General features: G+C 49.3%; 1 protein-coding gene across 1 annotated transcript; it reads left to right on the top strand.

The window, feature by feature from the left end:
• The first annotated feature begins 3,673 nt into the window (after positions 1 to 3,673).
• On the top strand, positions 3,674 to 6,365 carry LOC122383968 (nuclear pore complex protein NUP62-like). The gene is made up of 3 exons (XM_043370873.1): positions 3,674 to 3,750; positions 4,062 to 4,462; positions 5,190 to 6,365. The coding sequence occupies exons 2-3, from the start codon at positions 4,076 to 4,078 to the stop codon at positions 6,363 to 6,365; spliced, it is 1,563 nt and encodes a 520-aa protein (XP_043226808.1). The 5' UTR covers positions 3,674 to 3,750; positions 4,062 to 4,075.
• The last annotated feature ends 6,425 nt before the right edge of the window (positions 6,366 to 12,790 follow it).

The raw sequence follows: 12,790 nt of genomic DNA, 5'->3' as shown, positions 1-12,790 counted from the left end.
TGCATTCTATATTTTGTCTTTCCGATATTTTGTCTTTCGATATTTTGCCTTTTCGATATCTTGCCTTTCGATATTTCGTCTTTCGATATCCTGTCTTTTCGATCTTTTGTCTTTCGATATTTTGTCTTTCGATATTTTGCAGCTTCGATATTATGCTATTCGATTTTTTGCGATTTCGATATTTTGCGATTCGATATTTTGCCATTTCGATATTCTGCTTTTCGATATTTCGCAACTTCGATATTTTTCCATTTCGATATTTTTCCATTTCGATATTTTGCTTTCGATATTTTGTCACTTCGATATTTTACCTTCGATATTTTGCGATTCGATATTTTGAATTTCGATATTTTGTCCGGAACCCTGTTCGAACACCCCCCCCCCCCAACAGGGTGTGGAAATCCAGGACCCCCAGCGGGGAGCGGGATATTATGTTGCTCCCATGGCATTAGGGTGGGTGTCAAGGTCACCGGAAAGTCAGGTCAGGTCATTGACCTTTGATGACTTCGGTTCAGTTTTTTTGAATTTTTCATGTTTCTGGCTTCTGGGCTAGTTTTTGGACCTGAATTCACATTTAGCATTAATTTGACATTTACGATTTAGTCTTGGTGCCTTCGTAACACGTTACGAGGCCTTCAGAGGCGGTTAACACCTACTACGAATACCCGGCAAAACCCTTACTAGTGACCTGATCTGACCTGACCCGACTTGGCCTAAATGCATGAAGACATCATGTATGATGGCATAACTATAACATGATATTCGTGATCTGCACCCCAAAAAAAAAACACATAGCAGCCATGCTATACGACGTTCTGATAGGTCCTGATTTCCCCGACTTTTGGGTCATTTACCTGACCTGGAAGGTCGACCGATGATCTAGGGCCTTAACCCTCGCCCGTAAACGGCGATCTGCCACCTTCGCCCATGCAGGGGGGGGGGTTGGTGCGACCCCCCCATGGCGTTTGAAAACGGAGCGTCGTAGAGCTTAGCGGAAAAGACCAACGGATTGCTCTCGCCGAGATCTCGCGATTGGTGGTATATTTTTTGGTCCTAGGTCAACATTTGACCTACTTTTGACCGGTCAAAGGTCAAATTTTCGGAAAAATAGACTTTTTTTCAACTTTCCGCGGCGTTTGCGGCAAAACGGTGAGAGATATCGACTTGAAACCTTCACTATAGTGTTCCTTGATCAATTCTCTATCGTTTGGTATGTATTTCGTTTCCCTAGCTCTAAAAATGGCGCGTTGGGAGCGCCGGAAGTCGGCAAGGTCACAGTCGGCGGCAGAAATTCGAAAAATCAAAATTTAAATTTTTGAAATCTGATTGTATTTTTGGATTTGGGAGGTCCATTTGCTCCCTATAGAAGCTAATATTGCTGCATATTCCCATTGAGGTGACAAAAATTAGCAAAATAGTGGTTCGGGCGCTTTTCAAAAATAGTACCGGACGCTGTTCCTCTTGTGACGTCATAGCTCCGTGACCTGACCTGACCTGGTCAAGTTTCTTATACCATATGATAGCCAATACTTGCCCCAACATGCATGGAAAGTTTCATCACGATCCATCAACCGATGTCCGTACCACCGGCAGGAAACCTCGGGCGTTGGCACTCAGTTTGTGAAAATCTGGTCGGAGGCTGTTCCCTTTGTGACGTCATAACTCCGTGACCTGACATGACCTAGTCAAATTTTTTTATCAAAAGATGCGCAAGGTTTGCCGCATAAGGTACCTAAAATTTGGTGGCGCTGCGCGACGCCGTTTTTGCACTATTTCCGAAAAGCCTCAGGGGGGGGGGGGTTGCACCCCCCCCCCTACATGGGCGAGGGTTAAAATTGGGTATCAACGGCTTTCTGACGTGACGGGCAACACGCTCGTTTTTACCGTGAAGTTCTAGCTCGATCAGGGGCCAAAGGCGAGGGGGGTCGTACCCCCCCCCCCCCGTGTGCCGTCGAAGGACGCAAAATGACCTGTGCCGGCGAGGGTCGGGTCGAGGTCAGGACTCAGGACAGTGGTCTAATCGTGCGAAGGGAGAAGAGACCTGGGATGGAACTTCCTTATTAGGGAAACGAATTAGGGTTTTTTGACTACCATGAAACGTCACGGATGTAGGTATGTATGTGTTTATGATTGTTGTGCCCTATCCAAGGAATGACACTTTCTGGCGGACCTGAGGGTGTGGCTGACCCGAGACCTGTACCTTCCGCTCAGGAGGTGCGTCCCCTCATGGACCGCCTGTGCGACGAGCTGCAGGGTCTGAAGGAAGCCGTCATAACTCTGACGGAACAGCAGTCGCCGCCGGCGGCCGGCCCGCACACCCGGCCCCAGAGTTCCGCCGAGCTGCGGGACGCGGTGCTGGCCGACGTTCGCGACATGCTGAACGAGGAGCTGCGGCAGCTGCGCCGAGAGCTGCAGAAGCTGAGCGTGAGTCAGGGGGACGTCTCATTGTGTTTGTCTTGTTGAGACGCATCGACTGATATGCATCATGACCTTTTCCGGTAAGGTCATGACCTTGACCTGAGGTCAAATTTTGAAGTTACCCTTCAATGTCAAGTTATAGTTCTTTCGACGCGTCTGGACGAGGGGAACACGATTCTGTTAATAAAATGTGGTGGCTTTTGGTAGTCGAAAGTTATTGTCGAAAAACACTTTTCGTAAAAACAGCTATTTTTGGAGTTTTTGCCCTCTGGAGGCTAAACCGTTGACCTGAGGTCAATATCGATAACGACCTTTTCAAAAGAAGAGTTCAAAAGCTATCGATTGCTTTTCCATGTTTTTTTTTCTAGCTACCATAGTTTCTGAGATAGCGGCATGTTTTCTGAAAAAAAATATCATGACAATTGGCAAATTTTGACCTTTGATGACGTCTGGTGACCCCAATGTTGCTCTAAGGTGAAAAATGACCGAAATACTTTCAAACGTACGCATTGAGAGCTATCGACTGCTTTTTACCGCGTCTTTCTAGCCCTCTTAGTTTTTGAGTTAGAGGTGGGTGGTAACAAATGCCCCCCCCCCCCCCCCCCCCACTAGGGCGAAGTTGGCTGAGACCGCCACTGGGGCGCGGGTTAAAAACTGAGCTCTTGGGAGCGATTCCAATGGTTCAATGTTTTGCGTCGAAATCGGCCGAACATGACGTCACTCTGACGTCATTTCCGGCCGACTTTTGATAGATACGAAGTTGAAATTTAAAAAAAAGTATCAAATTGATGCAGCCGAAGGTACTGAAAGTTTGGCGGCGATACGTCAAGCGGTTTAGAAGCTATTGCAGAAAACCCCCAGTGCAGTGGGTCGCGGATTGAAGGTGTTGACCTTGGGTCGAGGTCAGGACAGTGGTCGAATCGTGCGCAGGGAGAAGAGACCTGGGATGGAACTTCCACATAAAAGAAACGAATTAGGGTTTTTTGACTACCATGAAACGTCACGGATGTAGGTATGTATGTGTTTATGATTGTTGTGCCCTATCCAAGGAATCAGACACTTTCTGGCGGACCTGAGGGTGTGGCTGACCCGAGACCTGTACCTTCCGCTCAGGAGGTGCGTCCCCTCATGGACCGCCTGTGCGACGAGCTGCAGGGTCTGAAGGAAGCCGCCATAACTCTGACGGAACAGCAGTCGCCGCCGGCGGCCGGCCCGCACACCCGGCCCCAGAGTTCCGCAGAGCTTGAGCTGCGGGACGCGGTGCTGGCCGACGTTCGCGACATGCTGAACGAGGAGCTGCGGCAGCTGCGCCGAGAGCTGCAGGAGCTGAGCGTGAGTCAGGGGGACGGCGATTCAGGCCCACTGGGACGGAGCGCTGCTGGTCCGTCAAACCCGGCGGTGGGTGGCCTGTGCAGTCACAACAATGTCCGACCGCATCATCAATGGCAGAGACCTTCACTGTGCTGACCATGTTTATCTCACACCCTTGTTGATTTAACCATCGCCGGTATGTTGTGTCGGATCTCATCACGTTGCAAGGAACGGTAAGTGTTGTGCATGCATTCTTGCGTATCGTGCTCCTAGATAGTGTCCCGTTGTCACTGAAGTCTCCACCTCTGACACTCCTTCTGCCCCTTCGGCAGCTGGAGGTGCCCAAATGAAGAACCAGAAGCAGCTGGACGTGGACCAGATGAAGAACCAGAAGCAGCTGGAGATGCAGGCGGCACCACAGCTCCAGCAGCTCCCCATACCGCAGCTGTTTTCCTGCGATGGCAAGGCCCCCGCCACGACGGCTTCCACCATCTTCGGGTCGGGGTTTAGTAAGACGACGCCCTCTACCGGGACGGTCTGCAGCGCGGACGGCGGTATCAAGCTCGACCAGGCACCGTCGGCCTGGACTGGCGTTACCACGACCGGCGCCTCTGCTGCCGCCTCCACTGGCTTCAGCTTTGGACCGACCACAGCGCCACCTGCTCAGCCGAGCACGCCGAGCTTCTCGTTCCGTCCGCCGACCGCCGAGGGCGCCACCAGCACACCGGCCAAGGTCAGTCAGTCAGAACACAAACCGTCAGCCAGCTACGAACGATGCCCCCAGGGCTCACTACCTTTCCCGAGGCACGTGGCTAATAGTTTCTCGACACCCTCTGTCCATCACTATTGTCTGCCCAGATAAAAGTACCACACTCTCCATTTCGTCGCCAGTTCGCCTGCTAACCTTGCTCATGGAATGTTCAGCTTATAGTGACTATATCTGCCTCCATCGATATCCGCACCGTTCCATCGTTTCCATCCTCAGGATAGTCAAATCCTTCTCCTCCACGCCGCAACCCCCTGATCCGGGCTGGACGGGCAACTTTATCCCATGCGGGATTGCCCGTAAGCCGAGCACCGCCCGTAGCCGGGTGCGGTGAGTGCTGGGGGAGCCCCCCCCCCCTTCCCCAGCAGGGCGTGGAAATCCAGGACCCCCAGCGGGGCGCGGACTTATAATCGGGTATCATTTACTGCGTATGGTAACAGGGCACACGCTCGTTTTTTCCGCAACGCTCTTGAGCTCCATCAGGAGCATAACGGCGAGGGGATTCGTACCCCCCCCTTCCATCGGCCGGCACGTGCGAGTATGTAGAAAATATAAAAGGTCCAGCGAGGGCTAAGTGTTCCCTTGGCCTTGTCATTGTTCCTTTATTTTATATTGTATTTTCATGTGTTCAACTACTGATGTGTTCAACTGGATGTCTGAACTAAAGCCGCCCCTGCACCGTTTTCCATCGCAGGCAAGGGGCGAGAACACCACGGAGGAGGGACCTGTCAGCTCGACCTCTGGCTCTGGCGCCGCGGTCTCCAATACCACCACCTCCAGCGTCGTGACCTCCGCCCCCGCCGCCGGCGCCGGAGCGGCCACTCCCTACAGTTCCTTCCATTTCAAGGCTGCCCCGTTTTGGTTTGCGTTCGGCGTCGACCAGGGTAAGGTCGTCGAGGCGACTCCCAAGGCCACGTTCGAGTTCGGCGTCTCGTCCGCAGCCTCGTCGCCGTTCAAATTCTCATTCGGCGGCGACGCCGACAAGTCTGGATCCTCGATCTTCGGAGGAGCGGCGGCAGCGGACACAAAGACCACGTCAATATTTGGAGGTTCATCGGGTAACAAGACAACTTCGATCTTCGGAGGAGCGTCGTCAACTGAAACCAAACCTGCGTCTATTTTCGGAGGAACGCCCTCTTCCGAAGCCAAAACCACGTCCATCTTTGGTACCCCATCGGTGTTCGGAGGAAAGGGAACTGACAAAGCTGCATCTCTCTTCGGTGGGGCGACCACCGGCGACAAGACATCCAAAGAAGACCAGATATTCGGCGGCTCCGGGACTGACTCCAAGCCCGCCTCTCTGTTCGGCGGCTTTGGTTTGGCCTCTGGTGCCCAGTCGTCTCCGTTCGGCTCCGGATCCTCAGTGTTCGGTGGATGGCCGTCGTTCGGTAGCACCGCGTCTAAGCCGGCCTCCAGCGAGAGCGGCGCCGCGGCCAAGCCACCTACTCCGGCCAACTCGTCCGCCCCCAAGGCGCCTGAGCCGGCCAGCTCCGGCTCGGCCCCGTCAGCACCACCGGCCGCCGCCACTGGATCGACTGGTGCCGGCGCTGCGGCCACCCCGGCCCCGTCAGCACCACCGGCCGCCGCCACTGGATCGACTGGTGCCGGCGCCGCGGCCACCCCGGCCCCGTCAGCACCACCGGCCGCCGCAACTGGATCGACTGCTGCCGGCGCTGCGGCCACCCCGGAAGAAGAAGAAAAAGAAGAAGAAGAAGAAGAAGAAGAAGAAGAAGAAGAAGAAGAAGAAGAAGAAGAAGAAGAAGAAGAAGAGGAAGAAGAAGAAGAAGAAGAAGAAGAAGAAGAAGAAGAAGAAGAAGAAGAAGAAGAAAAAGAAGAAGAAGAAGAAGAAGAAGCCCCGGCCAATGGGTGAGGCTCCGAACTAGGGATGTCAATTTCAGAAAACATATGTCCAATGTCTGTCCAATGTCCAATGCTTACGCCGACCGTCCGTCCAAAAATGTCCAAGCCAGCCATTTGTCCAAAGATGTCCGACATCTACGCAATAGTTTACACTCAACACCGTTATTTAACCCGCGCCCTGCTGGGGGTGTTTGAACACCCCCCCCCACCTTGTGGTTTTTCGCGAATATCTCAAAAACGGCGGCGCTCCGTGCCGTCGTTTTTGGTACACCTTATCATACATCAATTCTACACATGTTGTGAAAATTTCAGACCAAGGTCATTCAAGGTCAGGTCACCAGGTCACTTGAAGTGACCTCACCTCATAAAAAGTTTCAATGTCTGTCATAGCTACACCGAGTGACCGATCGCTTTGGAACTTTCAGCGATTGATAAGAGCAATAGCATGTACAAAATGTATATCTCAGAATTTTGATATCGATGACGTAAGGTCAGGTCAATTTTTCGACCTCCCCATTATAAGTCAATGGGAGAAAATTGAAATGCGCCTCTTTTGGACGAAAGACATTATAAACACTCCCAAACACCGAATCACAAGTGGTTTAGACACGCTGAACATGAAAATGGTGTCCTTGACCCTTGTTTATGTTTTCGCAAATAACTTTTGATAGAGGCATGCTAGAGCGATGAAAACGCCTTAGGTGTGTTCAGCTCGACGATACGGATCGACTGATATGCAACATGACCCTTTCCGGTCAGGTCATGACCTTGACCTGAGGTCAAATTTTCAAGTTGACCTTTAAAGGTCAAGATATAGTTCATTCGACGCGTCTTGACGAGAGGAACACGATGCCGGTAAAAGTAAGCTCTTACAGCGCTTGGGTCAAAAGTTATTGCAGAAAAAACTGTTTCCGAAAAAAATCGGCTATTTTTGCAGTTTTTGCCCCCTGCAGGCAAAACCGTTGACCTTAGGTCAAATTTGAGACTATTGTTCAGAAAGGGCGTTAATAGGGCTATCGAATGCGCCTTTCCGCGGCGCTGCAGCTCTATTGGTTCCCGAGTTATGCGTTGGCTTCTTGGAAATTGTCGACATTCGACTTGGAAATCGGCGAAATTTTGCCTTCAATGACCTCTGGTGACCTGACCTTTGACCTGACCAAAAAATTGACCAAAGTGATTTCGTCATTATTTTTGACGCTCTTTCGAACGCCGCCTTCCGCGTATCGCTACGTGGCCCAGGAGCCAAGTTACAAGGGGGTGTTCAAACACCCCCCCCCCCCAGCAGGGCGTGGAAATCCAGGACCCCCAGCCGGGCGCGGGTTAGCCCTATTAGTGGCAGGGGGGTTGTTTTTATCCACCCCTCAGGTTTTTCGGGAATATATCCGAAACCGCTGAAGCTACGATGCTGAGATTTTCTGACTTTTCCTAAAACTAAATTGGGCACATTCCCTGAAAATTTCAAGTTCATAACTTTACCAGGGGCGGCTCCAGAGCACTGGGAATTGGGGGTCCTATTCGTGAAGCGAGTCATTTTGGCGAAGATCACGATGCTGCACCAGTTTTACGAACAGTGAATGAAAGGTATCATGTGATAACATATACAAAGTTATTGTGCATCCTCTTTTGACACGTTTTTGCTATAATAGGCGGATCCAGGCGTCCAAAAAGGGGGTTATGTTTTACCTCCCAGCATAGGTGCCCTGACACCGCCTATGCATGACCAATACAATTGTAGTCGTTCTCCCATAAGAAAATTGTAACATAACAAGACCATTACCACCCTTTTTAGAAACAGTACCAACAAAAACCTTACTTACTATACTTTTTGTGTACCCCCAATCTCAATGATCTGTATCCGCCTATGATTTTTGAAAATGCATGTTTTTAGGATCCATGTGAATTCCTGGTTCATTCTCTATTGATCGGCAAAAGTTGCGTTAAGATTGGTTCAGAAACCTGGCCGTGATAAACAGTCTAAAATGTATCTGCAATTTGCCCGTTTTTACTCCCCTCTACCCCCCTATTGACATTTTTAATTTTTATTTCTTAGAAATGTAGATCACGTTGAGCGAAATCGAATGCCGTTTGAATTTTGAAAATCGGCCCGTTAGATCTCGAGATACCTATCAGGGGGGGGGGTCGTAAACAGACCCCCCTGTCACTAATAGGGGTAGCCAGGAGCCTGCCACTAATAGGGTTAACCCTCGCCCATGTAGGGGGGGGGGTGCAACCCCCCCCCCTGTGGCTTTTCTTAGCTACACGCCGAACCGTTTCAGATAGCCTGCTCAAATTTTCAGTACCATTTGGGGCATCCTTTGCGCAACTTTTTTTTGTCAAGTTAATGTCAGGTCACGGAGTTATGACGTCATAAAGGGAACAACCTCCAGCCAGATTTACGCTAAATTAAAGATTGCTTCACATTGGTATATATGTTACGGCCCGTTTGAAAACCCGGCCCGTATTAATGCTGCCCGGCCCGCATTAATACTGACCGGAGATCAGCATTAATGCGGGCCGCCTTGCCGGTCGGTATTAATGCGGCCGATTTAGGTGGGCAGTATTAATGCTGCCCACCTTTTATTTCAAAACTTATCCGTCTGCTGCAAAATCAATTACATTAGCATGTCTTTATAGACGGCGGCTTACTGATAAAAGTTGAACGCCATGTGTAAATATTCGCCAACCCCGCCTCGAACCCACAACCATTCGATTACAAGACCGGAACATATACCCCGAGACTAGCGAACAGATCGAAAGGCAGTGAATTGGGCAAGCAGTTCAAACTAGTGCTCGGCAATGATATGGAACAAAACGTGCTCGAGAAAATAGATGCTATTATACGTGATTAACTCGCGCCCCGCTGGGGGGGGGGGGGGCAGAATCTGCCCCCCTCCCGTTTTTCGCCAATAACTTCTAAACGCGTTACGCCAGCGACGTCAAACTTTCGGTACCTTATCATACATCAATTTGACACGTTCCCTGAAAATTTGAGCGAAATCCGTCGGAAAATGTTTGAGAAATTGACGTTTTAGTGACGTCATGTTCGCCATTTTCGCCTCAAAAACGGCAAAATTTCAAACGCCGCTAACATCTTCATTTTTAAAGGAATCAAGACGTAACAAAAAGGTTATGCGTGATTTCACTTTGTCTATCAAATGGCTATCTCGGTTTTTTGAAAATGTTTGATTTTGGCCCAATTTTTTTTCTTCAAAAAACTGACTTTTGGGAAAATAATTATAAAATCCAAAATTTTGAGTGTATAAAAAAACGGAATATATGTCAGAGAAGTGGTCTATGTGACCTATATACAAACTTTTAGAAGAATCGGTTCAAAAATGTGGGAGTTATTAAAAATCTTATGACGTCACGACACACAAAAATTTTGAAAAATGATTTTTTGGAAGTTCTACACCTCGAACGGAAACAACAATAGCACCATTCGATTCGCCGTGAAAAACTGCATCAGATAGACACCTTTTTAGGCCTTAAAAACCAACTTCAAAATTTGACCTCACTTGACCTGACCTTGACCTGACCTCGACCTGAAATTCATCCAGAGGTGGTCCATATCACTTATTGAGTGTGCCTATTGAATTCTATGAGTAAAGTGACCCATAAAACATTTGTCGCACATGCCTTTTACTATATTTTGTTTTTGGTGACCTGACCTGACCTGACATGACCTTGACCTTGACCTTTGAATGACATTGTATGCAACGAATATTGTCTTGGTAGTCTAAGAACACGTTTTGGGCAATCAGTCTCAGTCCATTCTTCGGCAACTACGGTGCAAGGCCGATACTGTAGAAACTTGCATTTTGTACCCTTGACCTGACCTTGACCTGACCTCTGACCTACTTAAGCAAAAAAATTTGGGCTCTTAAGATCCGCCTTGTTGAGAGCTTTCGATTGCCGTTTTCCCCGTCTTTCTACGACCATCGGTTCGGAAGTTAGACAGGGGGGGGGGGGGCAGAATCTGCCCCCCCCTCAGCAGGGCGCGTATGGCTGAATAGCCCAGCGGGGCGCGGGTTAAAATAGTTCAAAACACCATTTAGAGAACACAAACGAGGGTTTATTATAATTTTGTAGAGACAACCAGCAATATTCATCTAGACGTTGCCCAGGGTAATAAAAGCAGGTCTAACACATCGCCCAAGGTCACCTCAGGGAGTGCCGACACTGCCGCGCGCCCATTTCTTCCATTACCGCTGGAGGACCGACAGTGAGTATCAGCGTATCACGCATCTGTTTCATTATCTGATCTTAACCCTCGCCCGTAAACGGCGATCTGCCACCTTCGCCCATGCAGGGGGGGGGGGGGGGTTGGTGCGACCCCCCCCCCCTTGGCGTTTGAAAACGGAGCGTCGTAGAGCTTAGCGGAAAAGACCAACGGATTGCTCTCGCCGAGATCTCGCGATCGGTGGTATATTTTTTGGTCCTAGGTCAACATTTGACCTACTTTTGACCGGTCAAAGGTCAAATTTTCGGAAAAATAGAATTTTTTAAACTTTCCGCGGCGATTGCGGCAAAACGGTGGGAGATATCGACTTGAAACCTTCACTATCGTGTTCCTTGATCAATTCTCTATCGTTTGGTATGTATTTCGTTTCCCTAGCTCTAAAAATGGCGCGTTGGGAGCGCCGGAAGTCGGCAAGGTCACAGTCGGCGGCAGAAATTCGAAAAATCAAAATTTAAATTTTTGAAATCTGATTGTATTTTTGGATTTGGAAGGGCCATTTGCTCCCTATAGAAGCTAATATTGCTGCATATTCCCATTGAGGTGACAAGAATTAGCAAAATAGTGGTTCGGGCGCTTTTCAAAAATAGTACCGGACGCTGTTCCTCTTGTGACGTCATAGCTCCGTGACCTGACCTGACCCGGTCAAGTTTCTTATACCATATGATAGCCAATACTTGCCGCAACATGCATGGGTAGTTTCATCACGATCCATCAACCGATGTCCGTACCACCGGCAGGAAACCTCGGGCGTTGGCACTCAGTTTGTGAAAATCCGGCCGGAGGCTGTTCCCTTTGTGACGTCATAACTCCGTGACCTGACATGACCCGGTCAAATTTTTTTTTTATCAAAAGATGCGCAAGGTTTGCCCCATAAGGTACCCAAAATTTGGCGGCGCTGCGCGCCGCCGTTTTTGCACTATTTCCGAAAAACCTCAGGGGGGGGTTGCACCAATCCCCCCCCCTACATGGGCGAGGGTTAATAACTAGTGATCATAAAGAGTATGGCAACTTCATTTTGAAAATGTCATAATTCGAGGACTTTAGCACTGATTTCCACTTAACCCTCGCACTTATAGGGGGGTCGAACGGACCCCCCCTCGTTTTTTTGCGAATAACTCGCGTAAAAAACGGCCGATCGCGACGAAACTTTCAGTACCCTCGAGTTATTCAATTTTACACCTGCTCTAAAATTTCATGACCCTGACCCAAATGACCTTTGACCTGTGACCTGATCCTCGAGACCATGTTTGGCTGGAATCGCAATTCAGCGTCTGTTGGCTCATATTATCTGCGTGTTTCTAGTCTTGTTGTGGTTTTAAACACTGGAACATGTAAAATGATGCTGTACCAATGCATTATGGTGGGTGTCAAGGTCATGTATGGTGTAAGGTCAAGGTATGGTGGGTCTATACGCTGAAGATACCACGAAACAAACATTTACTAGCCAACAGTCAAAAAGTATAAAAGACATTTAAAGGTAGTGTGCCACCTTTGAAAGATTTCCCATTTTATTTTTCCTAGGATAAGAAGCTTCTGTTTTTACCTAATATCGCAAAAAAATCAAAAATGGGCCTGGAATAGTGCCTTTTTCGCCTAAAAGTTTATCGGTTTTTCGATATGTATAACAACTGTAGTGGACTGACCTGCAAACAGGCGTCGGCAACAATCGCGAATGCGGCGCACATGTGACAATAAGCAAAGGTCATTATAGAGTTACGACGTACGGGAATGAGTTATCAGCTGTCTAATCGTAGACAACACAATGTCGAGCCTTAAACTGTTAGCCTGTATTGGTATTGTTTTTTTTTTTATTTGGCTGTCGAACATTATTTATGGTTTGAAATATGATTTTATGTAAAATAATTGATATGAAAAAGCCGTCTCTTAAGTTATGACCCCATTTCACCACATGCGCAAGTGGCAGAAATGACAATGATCAGCTGACGCATTTTTCTTGGCCGAAGTCAGAGCGCGCGGCCCGACGCACCACCACCGCACCACAAAGTATGAGCAGAAGCCGCGCCCAAAGCCAGGGCCCCGGTAACGTGAGGTAGCCGAGTCGGGGCAGCGTGCGCTGACCCAAGCCGGGGCCGCAGCTTTGGGCGCGGTCTACCGCATCCCCGCGGGCAGCCCCGGGCTATCACATGACACCGGGAGGACGCGCGGCCCCGGCTTGGGTCAGCGCACGCTGCCCC

Source organism: Amphibalanus amphitrite, unplaced genomic scaffold (genome assembly GCF_019059575.1).
Source record: "Amphibalanus amphitrite isolate SeventyFive unplaced genomic scaffold, NRLGWU_Aamphi_draft 000178F_arrow, whole genome shotgun sequence".
In the NCBI taxonomy this organism is placed as follows: Eukaryota; Metazoa; Arthropoda; class Thecostraca; order Balanomorpha; family Balanidae; genus Amphibalanus; species Amphibalanus amphitrite.
This window is presented reverse-complemented; position numbering and strand designations above follow the sequence as displayed.